The sequence below is a fragment of the Panthera pardus genome, unplaced genomic scaffold (genome assembly GCF_024362965.1).
Source record: "Panthera pardus isolate Hobbes unplaced genomic scaffold, ASM2436296v1 HiC_scaffold_20, whole genome shotgun sequence".
NCBI lineage: Eukaryota > Metazoa > Chordata > Mammalia > Carnivora > Felidae > Panthera > Panthera pardus.
This window is the reverse complement of record NW_026526766.1, coordinates 33721661-33735444: the sequence shown is the minus strand read 5'-3', so window position 1 is coordinate 33735444 and position 13784 is coordinate 33721661. Positions and strand designations below refer to the sequence as shown.

General features: G+C 35.5%; 1 protein-coding gene across 34 annotated transcripts in view; it reads left to right on the top strand.

Moving 5' to 3' along the window:
* Positions 1–13784, top strand: part of PTPRD (protein tyrosine phosphatase receptor type D) — a 1374111-nt gene that overhangs the window by 1291454 nt on the left and 68873 nt on the right. For all 34 annotated transcript variants that reach the window (XM_053907924.1, XM_053907923.1, XM_053907918.1 and 31 more), the window contains one exon: positions 2095–2218. In XM_053907924.1, the coding sequence (XP_053763899.1) occupies positions 2095–2218 (124 nt within the window). The remainder of the gene's footprint in view (positions 1–2094; positions 2219–13784) is intronic.

The following is a 13784-nucleotide window of genomic DNA, read 5'->3' as shown; positions in this document are numbered from 1 at the left end:
AGTCTCCATTGTCTGTTCTCTAATTGCCATGATATAGGGAAGAATCACTCCATGATTTCTCTTTATGAACTCTTCTCAACAACATTTATCCATCAATTCAATTCATTTAAGAAAATCTCTTGAACCATTTATTGAGCCATCTTTGTCAGTGCAAAGATGACTGAAGGTGTATGGGTAGGACTGTGGCTAAGGACTCTAGAATTTAAGCTGTAGGTCATTCAGAGCCAGTGGAGTTCTTAAGCAGGAACCTAACCTGTCCAGAGCTGATCTTCAAAAAGACTACTTTGGTATGAAAAGTGACTTGGAGTTAGAGGTTTGAAGAGAGAGTCCAAGCAGACATCAGATACTGAAGGATTGAGTTTAGGGAGTGGCAGTGGGCTGGTGACTTGGGGCTGATTTAAGAAAAAAATAATGTATGGCTTGGTCACCAAATAAATATGCTTTGTATAGAGAAGGTTCAAGGTTGACTTGAAGGCTTCTACCCAGGCATCTGCATGTTTTAGCTCATCAGATACTTGGAGAGAAGTACATTCTGCAGGGGAGATGATGAGCTTCCCTGGAAGAACAAGCTAGAAAGACCCCTAATTATATGATTCCTTAGACTCTAAAGCATAGATAATTATTTTGCTGAATATTTTTTCAATGATAGGCTACTTATATATAGATTAGCATTGGCTAAGAAAAGATAAGGGTTTTATAATCCTTGGTAAATTAGGGGCTAGAATCCATACTGCTAAGAATTTTAGAATGTTTGGAGGCTATTCATGAGGGTTAATAGGTCGACTCTTTGCAGTTGTGAGTTTTACCAGCCCTGTTAAACACAAAATATACACATCTTTAATATTGTCACTGCTGTTGGATATGTTTTACTTTCCAGTTCTACATATACACATAAAGGCATGAAAAATGCCCAGTATCAAAACTAACTGCTAAAAATTCTATTAACATAACATAGTGTCTTTACTTTTCACAGAATTTTACCTGCATATAACCCTTACCATTTTTTCTGAAAACTTGATTTTAATCATTTGAAATCATGTTTATGTAATTACTGAACTCATGTTTCCTTATACCATGAAATTATGTCTTAAAAAAGTGCCCATGTCCTATGATAAAAGAAAAGAGGTTTTGATTTCCATAACATTGCAGGAAATTAAAAAGTCCCTCAGAGTATTTTTTTTCTATAATCAGATCCTGAGTTCAGTCTCAAAATGATACTGCTTTAACTCTAAGAAAACTATATATTATTTTATATTCTGTGTAATATTTATTTTAGATTATTGAGTAATGGGTTGAATGAAGGTATCAAGAAAATGCATTATAAATCAGAAAAAATATGTTTAAGTTAAAGAATAAAAAGAAGCAAGCTTTGTAAATATAACACATAATAATAGGAAACATAAGTAGAAAAGCAATTAGATCCTATCTGCATTGGGTTATAAATTAATATTTGAAGATAAACATTAGATTTACCAACTTCCCTTCTTTACTGTTATTCTTAACTGTTTGAATTGTACAGATTGCTTGTGCTACTGGCCATAGTGTGTTATGGAGAAACAGACAAAATTTTAAGTTGCCATCAAAGTGGAAGCCTAGAAGTGAAGAAAAAACAGGGAAACCTGTGCCCAGTGAAGCTAGTGAATGGCCAATAAATTTAAAGGGTGAGGTTACGTCCTGACAGGAAAGACTAGGGAGAATAATCAAGATAAAATAATGTTCACAGAACCAGAAGGAGTATTGAGCCAGATAACTTATAAACTACAGCTGCAGAGAAGGAAATGGAAAACTAAAACAATTTTTAAAACACTGCCTTTCCAATATTAATGGAACATCCATATCGATTTTTTTTTTATTTGAATCAATTGTTGGTGACTATCACTGTTTTTTACTATGATTAATCATTTCATGTTAAGCTGGGTATATTAGTGTTCAGCTTCATAAGTAGGGTCATCTTGATAAAGTGTGGCTTCAGACTTTTCTTTTTAAATCATGTTTGTTACTTGTGATAAATGCCTATAATCTGGTGTTATTCAGTATTGATTTTGTGTGTGTGTGTGTGTGTGTGTGTGTGTGTGTGTGCTGTTTTTCTTTTAGTCAATTGACCCTGGCCAGCAGTTCACATGGGAACATTCAAACTTGGAAGTAAACAAACCAAAGAATAGATATGCGAATGTAATCGCATATGATCATTCCCGGGTTCTCCTATCAGCAATAGAAGGTAAGGAAATTCAGACATTATTTATACTTTTATTTTTCATGAATTTCTAAGTGTTTGCATGAAAATGTAGTTTTAACTAGGTTTTTCGCTATCTATGGAAATAGCTAATTAATATTCAGGCACCACTTGTTCTCACATTTTCTTTACTTCATACAAGTATACTGTATATGGGTACACAACATCCCCAGCACCACATAGCATAGAAGCATCTCTCCTTACCTTCTTACCTCTATTCTAGGTGAAAGACTTCATAAGGTACATGATGCTTGTAGAGGGGAAGCAAATTGAGGTTGCCCATTTTACTGATGGTTGCTGATATAAATAAACAGGTGATTGTCAGAAGATGCTCATAGACTATTATTTTTAAATGGGTGACGGGTTTGTAAATAAATCTGGATACCTCCTAGGGACAGTAGAAAGTTTAGGAGTTTGTGGCGTGGTGATTTATAAAAATTAAGTATATCAGAAATGTCTGGTACAGCTAATTTGTGGACTGCTTGGTAATCTATCTCTCGCAATTGTAGCAAGTAGTGCATTCCAGAGGGAATGGTTGCTCCTAAAAGATGAGGAATACACCTCTAATATACCTAGCTTCTTGTAAGGAGTCATGAGGAGAGTATTTTCCATTCATCTCTTTCCAGTAATAAATCTCTTCACATGGCATATTAAAATCATTCAGGAGCGCATGTTCAACACTCAGCATTTTGTTAGTTTTTTTGTTTTTGTTTTTGTTTTTGTTTTTGCTATGGCAGCACATTGGATTGCTGTCCTTACAAAATAGTTTACAATATCACTTAAATCCTTCCTTCTGTCATAGTAGCTAACCTGGACCACCACCTTCCACATACCACATTCATCCTCACTGACATCCAGAAAAGCTCTGTGGCCTTTACATACTTGAAGGTTCACCACTTACCCTCTTCCAGATGTCTTATTAAACCTTGAATAATACCAACTTCAGACCCAGTCATTTTCAGAACCTTACAGTTCAAACATTTTCATCTACACTTGTTCAAATATCTTTCACATTTTTCTGCTTCCCAAATCTGTGATTTAGGAGGTACCACTTACCTCCTAACTCTGACCAAGCCCTACATGCCTTGTTTTATGCCCAAAATTAATTTGAAAGTGAGACACTGATTTCCCAGTAAACACAAAAGGCAATCAATACATTTATTTCCAGTGTTTGGGGAACAAGAACTATCTTCCAGCATGTGAGCAAGCCCATACCTGCAGCCTCCTTTCTGCAAAATGGTGTTATAGGACGTAGATATATTTTATAAAGTTCTCATAGTCAATTTTACTTTTGATGTTGGAAAATGTTATAATCCATTTTTGAGGCTATTAAAGATCCTAGGATCTTGAGAGTTAATGTTTTTCCACACAGGAAAAAAAATAATCATGTTTATCAAAATTTCACCAATGCTAATTCAAGCAAGATGGTGTCAGACAGGTAATTGCTTCAAGTCCTGTTTGAAAACTGTAATTGATTTATGTGGATGATTATTTGCATATAGCGTTTACATTTTATCTTTGTATTTCCCACTTTAAAATGTAAAAAAAAAAAGCAATTTCTCGCCTCAAGTTTCTTAAATCAACTCCATAGATAATAAGAAACTAACCCAAGTCACAAGTGGAGGAAGGAAATCTTTTTTTTTTCCATTAGCAGAACAGGTAAATTATAGAAATTAAATGAATATAAATTGAGAATCTATTTGGCATGATCTTGGATGGAGAACTTGTCAGTCTGCCTTTGCTGTATTATAACATTGTTTTCACTCAGAATTAGGTCATTCAATACTACTGTGTCCCTGTACTTTTACGCACTTTATCATTATTTTCCTTAACCTGTTATTTTCCACCATCTTAACAGTAAAGTATGTCGAAGGACAAAGAATATTCCTCTTTGTACATTTATTATGATAGATGGAAACTATGTACATTTCATTCCTATGCTATTTTTACAGTACAAAAACCAAAGCACTTGAATCAGACTAAAACCTGCCTTTTTATAGCTCTATGCTCATAAATATACCCTAAATCTAGAGCTGACCTAGAAACCAAAAGTGTTTCAATTTTAAGTCTTATGCAAAAGGTTAGAAGCATTTAATTGAAGTTTATAGGCTATAGAGAGAGCTTTAATCTAGATTACAACCATGAACAGTATTTTATCTAAGACTAAGCCCTAATCAGCAGATATTTAAGGGGGTAAGCAACAATCCTATATCTTAAGCACAGAAAGGGAAATGCTGGAGAACTGCTCACTGAGGCTTCCCACATAAAAGGAGCTTTGATAATACACAGCCGGATTTTTTAAGAGCATTTAAATGTTAAGAGACTTGGGGCGCCTGGGTGGCTCAGTTGGTTAAGCGGCCGACTTCGGCTCAGGTCACGATCTCACCATCCGATCTCACCATCCGTGAGTTCGAGCCCAGCGTCGGGCTCTGTGCTGACAGCTCAGAGCCTGAAGCCCGTTTCAGATTCTGTGTCTCTCTCTCTCTCTCTGCCCCTCCCCTGTTCATGCTCTGTCTCTCTCTGTCTCAAAAATAAATAAACATTAAAAAAAAATTTAAAAAAAATAAATGTTAAGAGACTTCATGCACAATTTATAAAATTTAACATGCTTGTTTTAGGCTCCACCTGTGGTGATAACTTAAAAGACTTTGGTCAAAGGTTTTGTTTTGGACACTTTTGCTGCTGTTTCCCCAGCGGTGCTGGCTGCTCTTCATGTTTACTTTGCAGAGTGGTCTGACTTACAATAAAGGAGATCTGGAAAGTCGCCACAGTGATTCCTAGTATCCTTATCTTGTTTCCTAGAGCAAAACTTTTACATGACTTCCTCCAAGCAGTGGAAGGGGAAATAAACTAAAGAATGGGGAATTGTGTGTCAGCACCAGTGTGCTTATTGAATTCTGTGAAAATAGTGATACATCATGACATGTTTCCAAATTACAGCCATCTTATTTATGCTGGGGAAAATGTGGAGCAAATTCAAGACAGTTCTAACTACAGAATGCTTACAATTATTGAATTGCAGAGCAAGCAGTGTGGAAACTGCTTTTGACCAGTCCACTTCCTGTTTAAGCTGTTCTTAAGAGAACATAGTAATTCCCGAGGAAAAGAGGTGATAGGATTTATTTTCATAGTTAAAGCTAAATATTGTCAAAGACTAAATGGGAACTAATACTTATATTACAATGAAATAGTATATAATAATATGCTTGATCTTATAGAATTCAGTTATTCATTACTTTTACTAACATAGAAAAAAAGAAATTGATAAACCAAAAGATAAGAGCAAGGAAATCTGGGTTTGGGTCACAGCTCTGTCACTTACTAGTTATGTAACCTGGTCTTCTCTCAGTATCAATTGTTTCAGCTGAAACCTTATTTATTTATTTATTTATTTAATTTGAGTATACTTGCCATACAATGTTACATTAGTTTCAAGTAAACATCCTAAGTGTTAAGCAACTGATTCACCTTCTCTTAAGTTATGCTGTGCAGAAGACAAGTGTAGCCTCCATCTTTCACATACAATACTATTAAAATATCACTGACTATATTCTGTATGTTGTGCCCTTTATCCCCATGACTTATTCCTTCCATAACCAGAAGGCTGTATCTCCCACTCCCCTTCACCCATCTTGCCCATCCCCCCCACCCACCTCCCCTATGGCAATCACCAGTTTGTTCTCGGTATGTATAGTCTATTTCTGCTTTTTATTTATTTATTAATTTGTCTTATTTTTTAAAAGCCACATGTGGGTGAAATCCCTTTCACTTCTGACTGGTAGGAGTTAACTCTATGTAGCTTTCTTATCAATTGTATCATTTACTGTATACACTACAGGTTGATGAAGCAACAGCATAAGTACCTTACTATATACATATCCACACTTGGAGATGAGAAGAGTGAAGCTCAGAGTGTCGGCCCTAAGCCATACCACATATGAGTAACAGAGCTCAAACTGGAAGTGAGCTCTTGTGATTCTCTGACCCATGCCTGCATAGGCCCACATATTCGCACTGCTTTCCTACTGATAGAGGATTTATCTGTGACTAAGTCACTAGCTTGAATCTCAATGCCAGACCTATCACTTTGCCTAAAAGTCCACTTTATCACTGGGCTGTAATCTATGGATAACATAAACATTACATTTTAGTATTTCATTTCCTATTTTATGGCAGAACTAATCTGAGGCAATGACACAATACAGGGACTCAGTAGTGATCCCAATGCTTAGGTTCCTGCAGTTGTAGAAGTAAGGTCAAGTGTATCTATCCTTAATTGATTCCAAAAGTGATCTACTTACCTCAATTCTTGTATGTATCTTCAACTTCTTATAAACCCAGGAATATCAATTAGTGGCAGATTATTTATTGTAATGTCTTATAACTAGCAAAAATTCAATCTAATTATTTCAGTTCTAGATAAAAACATTTTTTTTCTAAAATTTAATTACTCTTCACTGCTGCCAGTATTGTATTTCTATTAGTAGAATCATAATTAACATTTCACTTTAAAAGCCATATTCAAATGGAATTATTTTAATTGTTGGCCAGGACTAAATATAAAGCAAACTTTTTAAAAGCCTACTTTTTATGTCAATGACAAATAGATATGATTCTCTGGGTATCTATTGTGTGTTGGGCACCATGTCATAGATTTTATATAGTGTATAAAATCATGGATAGATTTTATCTATAATGTTCAGAACAACCTCAAAAGTTAGTTGTTACCATCAATTTTAAGGATGAAGAACTGTTAAAGTTTTAAAAACAAAGTAACTTGTTTATAATTAGTAGCACGTTCATGGCAGAGCCAAAATTCTAACATGAATCTTTTGGACTCAAGACTGTTATTCTCTCCAATTGGCCACTCAGAACTAAAGAGGCTTTTGAATTCATGAAGACTGTGACTATATATGGCACACCTAATTCAAACATGATATCTTTTTGGCTGGGAAGACTGTCTAGGAATTTTGAAATATACATTTTCAAACATTTATGTTGGAAATCTGAGAACTAGAGGTCTTCAATTGTGTCCTTAGAGTAGCCAAAGTAAAGTTTTCCAAAGAATAAATCATATATAAATGCTTTCAAGTGGAATTTTTTGTTTGTTCAATATTATTTTTAAAGTTCTATTAGGAAGAACACTGAATAAGAAAACAGAAGACTGGACACTAAAGTCTAGTTTAAACCATTCTGTGACCTTGCTGTTCTGTGACCTTGGGCATGTCACTTAGTACAATTCACCCTTTGGGGAAGCTAGATCCTTTTTAGAATCTGACCACCACACTGGGTGCCTAGGTGGCTCAGTTGGCGAAGTGTCCAACTCTTGGTTTTGGCTCAAGTCATGATCTCACAGCTTCATGGATTTGAGCCCCACATCGGGCTCTGTGCTGGCATCATGGGGACTGCTTGGAATTGTCTCTCCCCCTCTCTCTCTGCCCCTCCTCCACTAATCCTGTCTCTGTGTCTGTCTCTCAAATAAATATACTTAAAGGAAAAAAAAATGAGCATTTTAAACCCCACTTGAAAACCAAAAGCACTTACCCAATTTATTTGTACACTTTCAGAGAGTTCAAGGACACAAAAGCCCTTTGAAAGCCCATTTGTCAATTGAGAACCCTGACTTAGTGTGTTTAGTTCTGTTTGAGAACAGAATGAAAATGTGTAAGACCCTTCATGCTCTTCATAAAATTCTGAATATTGATTCTACATCTAGAGATCAATAGACACTGAGTAAAATTTATTAGATAAATATTAAATCTTGGACATTAAGAGATTCTGAAACAAACAAACAACAAAACAAACACTCCCACTTAAGCCAGAGGGTTTACTCCAAGTTGAATTATTGGCCTATGTGTATGTCTCCTGCCAAGGCAGATTTAAATGATTCTATCTATGAGAGAATTAGAAATGGCAAAGAATAATCCACATCATTTCACATGCATTCTGTAACACTAGTACTTGTTAATCTGATAAGAGAAGCTTAGCGAAATATGAGTTTTATTTTTCTGGTTTTGAGGGAATATATTTAAAGTTTCAAAACCTAAGTATATGTATTCACTTCTCTTTAATGGGTACATTCTTGCAAGAGCCCATATGCTTCTCAATAACTTCTTTTCTATTCAATCATCAATGGCCCTTCCTGGTTCTGAAGAGTTTGTGCCTTGATTTCCTCATCTGTGCAATAGGATTAATAGTAGTACCTGCATCCTAGAATGACTAGGAGAATTTAATGAATTAATACCTGTAAAGTTTTTAGGAGAGTGTCTGGCACAAATAAAACACCAAATAAATATTGGAAACTATTAAAATTATCATTGCTGTTATGAATTCTATTACTACTATTGAAATATCCTATAATTTATCCTCAGATGGTATTTCTTCTGTATGTGATCTATGGAAAAATTAATAATATCCAAATGAGAAAGCTGCATATATTTGGAGTACTCTGTGAAGCAAAAAAAAAAAAAAAAAAAAAAAAAAAAAATATATATATATATATATATATATATATATATATTTGATAAATGGAAACCAGACCCACAATACCATTGCAAAATTCAAGAGGGGGAGGGTGTGTTCTCTTATTAAATGGAAATCCAAAATAAATCAAACAGATAATGTAAGCGATTCAAAAAAATCCAACTGTAAATAATATACATGATGTTGCAATAACTTGATTATTTGTGAGATGGGCAATTTAGCACCTTTAAAATGAGAAAGTGACTCACGGGAAACCACTGCCCCTAAGATAAATCATGTTTCTTAAAAGTGAAGAGAAGAAACTAAGGATGTTCCCCTGTGGTGCTGATTCACCTTCTACTACCACACTAGGGCCTCACATTGAAGTAGTGTCTTAGCTTCTCTTCTGCAGAGTGTTCAGTGTCTGCAGATTCATTTCACACAGCTGTCAGCACATGATAACATATTCTCCCTTTCACATAATCCTCATACTGTGAGTTACATTTTATTTTTATAGAACCATCTGATATTTTTTTCAGTAAGTAAAAACAAACCAAACAAAAACATAGGGAAATAAGTTAATACAATCTCTCCAACATTTTTCAATAAAATGTTAATTATATTATAGTAAATATAAATGTTCCATATGAAGCTCTGACACCAAAGAATTTATTTTCCCCAGTAACACATCCCTTTAATAGCTGCCATGTGCTATTTCCCACATCAATTCAATAAATATGATTCTTTTTCCTCCCTCTTGGTTCCTGTACCCTCTCATTCTCCCTCTCCCTCCCTCTCCCCCCTCACTCTACCTTCTCTTTCCCATTTCCCCCTCTCACCCGACCCTCAAACACTAATGACTAATTTGTGAGTATGTGTTTATTCATTTTATTTTGCTCTTGAAGTTCTATTTGAATAAGTGAAAGAATTTTGGTAGACTATATGCTCCATCTAAGAAAAAACAAAACAAACAAACAGAAAACTTGTCTAAATCTCATCCAACTGTTGGTTGAGTTTATTCTTCTCATCTTGCTCAGGACATCAATCATTGATTTAGCAATCAATGATTAACATTCCCAGTCCTTCACTTTTCAAGTTCATTGCTTACAAGCATGACAAAGTTTAATCCTTTTATTTCAGGGTAGTTTACTTTTGTTTTATTTTTTTTTAATAAAAGCATTTCTTTTTGAGGAGCAGGGCACAAATTTTCCTGGCCTAATTTGTATTAAATAGAGAGCTGGATAGGAGTTAGCCTTTGGAAACTTGGAGCAGTTTTACAAGGTGCTTGCAGCCTGCCTAAAGACTAATTAGAGCTATTTAAATGGCATGTTTCTCCTGCATGTAGCCAAGCAAATGGTGTGGGGATCTGTTATTTCCCAGCTCCTATCTCAGCCTGTACCTGTGATGTTTCTTATCTGGAAAAGAGAAAAAAAAAAAAACATTTTTAAAGGATGGCTGGTTGTGTTGATTTTCTTTACTCTGTTTCCAGGAAGCCAATCAAAGAATAAATCAAAAAGGTCCGTGAGTTTATTTTTATCTCCATTGTCTTTAGTTCAGTTATTGGGATTTCTTTTCATTTTTAATGTACACCTGTGAAGATTATGCTAATGAATCTACACTTCATTGCTCTGAGGTTACAGAGAAACTTACATCATCTATGCCGTGGTTCTGTTGTTAAAATAAAGGTGAAGGTTGTATATTGCTGGGAAGTCATAAAATAATTATTTTTGTCCTCTCCATTATTTTTTAATACAGAAAATGGAAAGGGGCCTTCCAGGTTTGGAATAACTTTTCATCAATAGAATATTAAAGAATGACTAGGCTTATTTAATTACTGTTTATTACATTCATCATAAGAATAACTAATATCCACTGGTATTTTGGAAGTTTCAAATGCATTGACTCATTAGATTCTCAAAGAGGTATTGGGCAAAGACATAATGAAAATGCTGCTCATATTTTAGGATCTATGAGGAGGCTAGGGCTCTGTGTGTTTCCTACAGACAGAGCTCCTGTCGCCATATTCTGCCTTTGATTCAGACTACCTCACTGTTGAATAATAATAATTTGATCTTTATTAATAAAAGCTTAGTAGGCCAAAACTCTGTAATTCTGTACTGGCCCAAGCTTTGCTTTATTTCAGGGAAAAGTACTCCTTAACTAGAAACGAGTCCATTCTATCACAGGTCCTGATAAGTTTCAATATCTGTAGCTAACCTTGGGATGCATTCAGTGACAATTCAATCACCCACTTCCTTCTCTCATAACCCAGCCTCTTCAGCAGTGCTGAGGAATAGAAAACCAAGGGGGAGAGGACATAGAATCTTGAGAGGATGGAAGCTGGCTTCACAAACTCTTTGAAAAGTATCCATTCCCCCATTAACTCATTGTAATGGTGAGCCCACAGAGCAAGATATGCTTCTAAAATAATCATCCTGTGTACCGTAGAAACATTGAGGGCAGCTTGCCAATGTGTGGTACCTCTGGGACACTGTGTCAGATAACACACTGTGCCTTTGCAAGAAGCACTTGGGTTTTTTCTGCTGTGTTAGAAAAAGAATCCTTCATTTTGCTAGTTCTGATGTGGCTGTTGTGGCTGTCATGGTGCAAGTGAAGGGGAAAGAAGGCCTGTGTCATTTGGAATTAAATAAATTTACTAATAAATTATTATAGGATTTCATTTTTTTATTCTCTCTTCTCTAGTTTTGCCAATGTCAGAAAACAAAGTTAATACTTTTTTTTCTGCATTGTGGGTAAAACTGCAATCTAGGTCTTTATCATCAATTCATTCTTGTTAGGGAGTGTGTGTGTGTGTGTTGAATTGGAGAAGGGGACATTGTTTATAAGTAAAAAGTAGCTTTTGTACTCCATTAGGTCTTAAGTACTTCTATCTTACAACATGGATTAAACTGGTTTACCAAAAAGCATTTTTCTTGACACAAACTTCACTAAGGATTTGTAGTAGTGAACAGAAATAACAGTACCTGGATTTTGGGGCCCTGCTGTGAATCAGGACAGAGGCAACCACTCAGCGAAGGCCCATCCCCAGCTCTGTGGTAGGGCAGCAGTTGGTCCAATGGAACCAGGGATGGGATTCTGCCTTCCCTCTAATGCTGCCTCTCCCTCATTCTCACCTCCACAATCCAGGGACAGCTTCTTTCCATGAATAGACTGCCTACTAGTCTAGTCCCACTGCTCCCTCTTGTTTTTGAATTTGTTTTTCTTTTACCCCACTAGGTTCTAATCAAGATTTCAAGTATCAGTCACACCAAAAAAAACCTCGTGTCAGCACATAAGAGATAGAAGCACTAGGAATCAGCTTGAAAGAGCATCAGAGCATGTTCCTGCCTAATCTGAGAGACACAAAGCCTCTATCTTAAAATAACTTCACAGAGATTTCTGAATCCAAGAAGGTTAAGAATACCACAGAGAGACATCTTATTTTAGAATTCAAAAGGACTTGAGGGAATCAATTTGTCCAACATGCCTTGTTTAGCAGATAAGCAATCAGAGGTCTGGACAAGTTGAACAACCGCCCAAATGTCAAAGAGCAAACTACCAGCAGCCCTAGACAGGAGTCCTGGTTTCCTGGCCAATTTCTCTAAGTTTTTAGCACGTGCTAAGTATTGTTTCAAGACTTTAAAAGGCACATGTGACTTTCCCTACAGTATGGAGTGATACAGAAGTATTCACATACCCCTTATAGTTACTTCATTTTACATTTATAAAATAATCCATGTACTATTTTGGGTCCTGCTTTTTCACTTATCAGGACATAAAGCCTTATTATAAACTTTTACAATTATGAGCACTGTTCAACAAATCTCTTCAAATCAAATTATCTCCTGACCTGAAAAATTGAATACAAAGCAAGTTGTTTGTTGTTGTTTAATAGACCCATATGCGCCAATTAGTCCTCCTCAAGTTAACAGGAAAAAAAAAATTAACCCAGTCATGACAAAACAGCTCTGATAGTAAATTCTTTGGCAGTTCAACATGCTTTCAAGGTTTTAAAGCATTCTTCAGTATGAATTATTTATTCATCACGAATATTCTTTCAGAGTAGCTTCATCTTTCCAAGGATTTTTCTCCTTATGTTAATATTCAAACACATGTGGGACCAGCATCATGAAGCCCTGTTCTATTAATCCTATGCTTAGATGAAGAAAAATGACATTGCCTTTGCATGTTGAATTCATGGTAAGTTTCCAAAGCTTTGCAAACAATTAAAAGAACAATGAAGCATGAAGTCCATGCCTAAACTTACTTTCCTTTCCACTGAAAGCTATAACCAGCAATTCCCAGCAAATGAAATGAGTGGCTAAAACTGGCCTAATTCTGTTTGAATAGCTATTTCTGTGTCTTGCTGTGCATGAAGGACACAGAAGCACTGCTTTACCCATCATTCACCTCATCACAACCTCTTTTGGTCTTAAAGCCTTGAGTTTTATAACCTCAAGGTTTCTTTACCCCAAATGCAAAGCCCCATATAAAGCATGTAAGTAATATGTGTATAAAACGTAGAAAAATAGTCCCTTACCTAATGAAATACACTGTAACACAGGAAAGGGGCATATAGATATAATATGAACTTAAGATCTATCCTCAGTTTTTTCACTTACAAGATTAGAATGATAATTATTGGTGTTGGACCTGTTTACATGACAATTGGTAACTGGAGAGTACACATGAAATAATACATGGGAAATCATGAAAGTTACTTTTATAAAGGCAGTAAAGCCATGAATTCCTAGGAAACAACAAGTTTTCATCTAAGTTATAGTTACCTGAGAGACAGTTCTGCCAGCAGGTCCAGCCCTAGGGTTTTCGATTATGATGAGCTAAAGGCAGACATTTTTGTTATGTTTTCATTGTTTTAATCACACACACACACACACACACACACACACACACACACACACCACAAGTGCCATTATTACCTTACATTGGACGAAGGTCTTCTTGACTCCAGAAAATAAAAGCGATTAGCTAATTTATAGTAATTCTATATTCTTTTAGTATTACATGTTAAGTTAGATTTCCATCCATCATAGCCCCAGAGGAATTCAATTAATTCTCACACACTTCT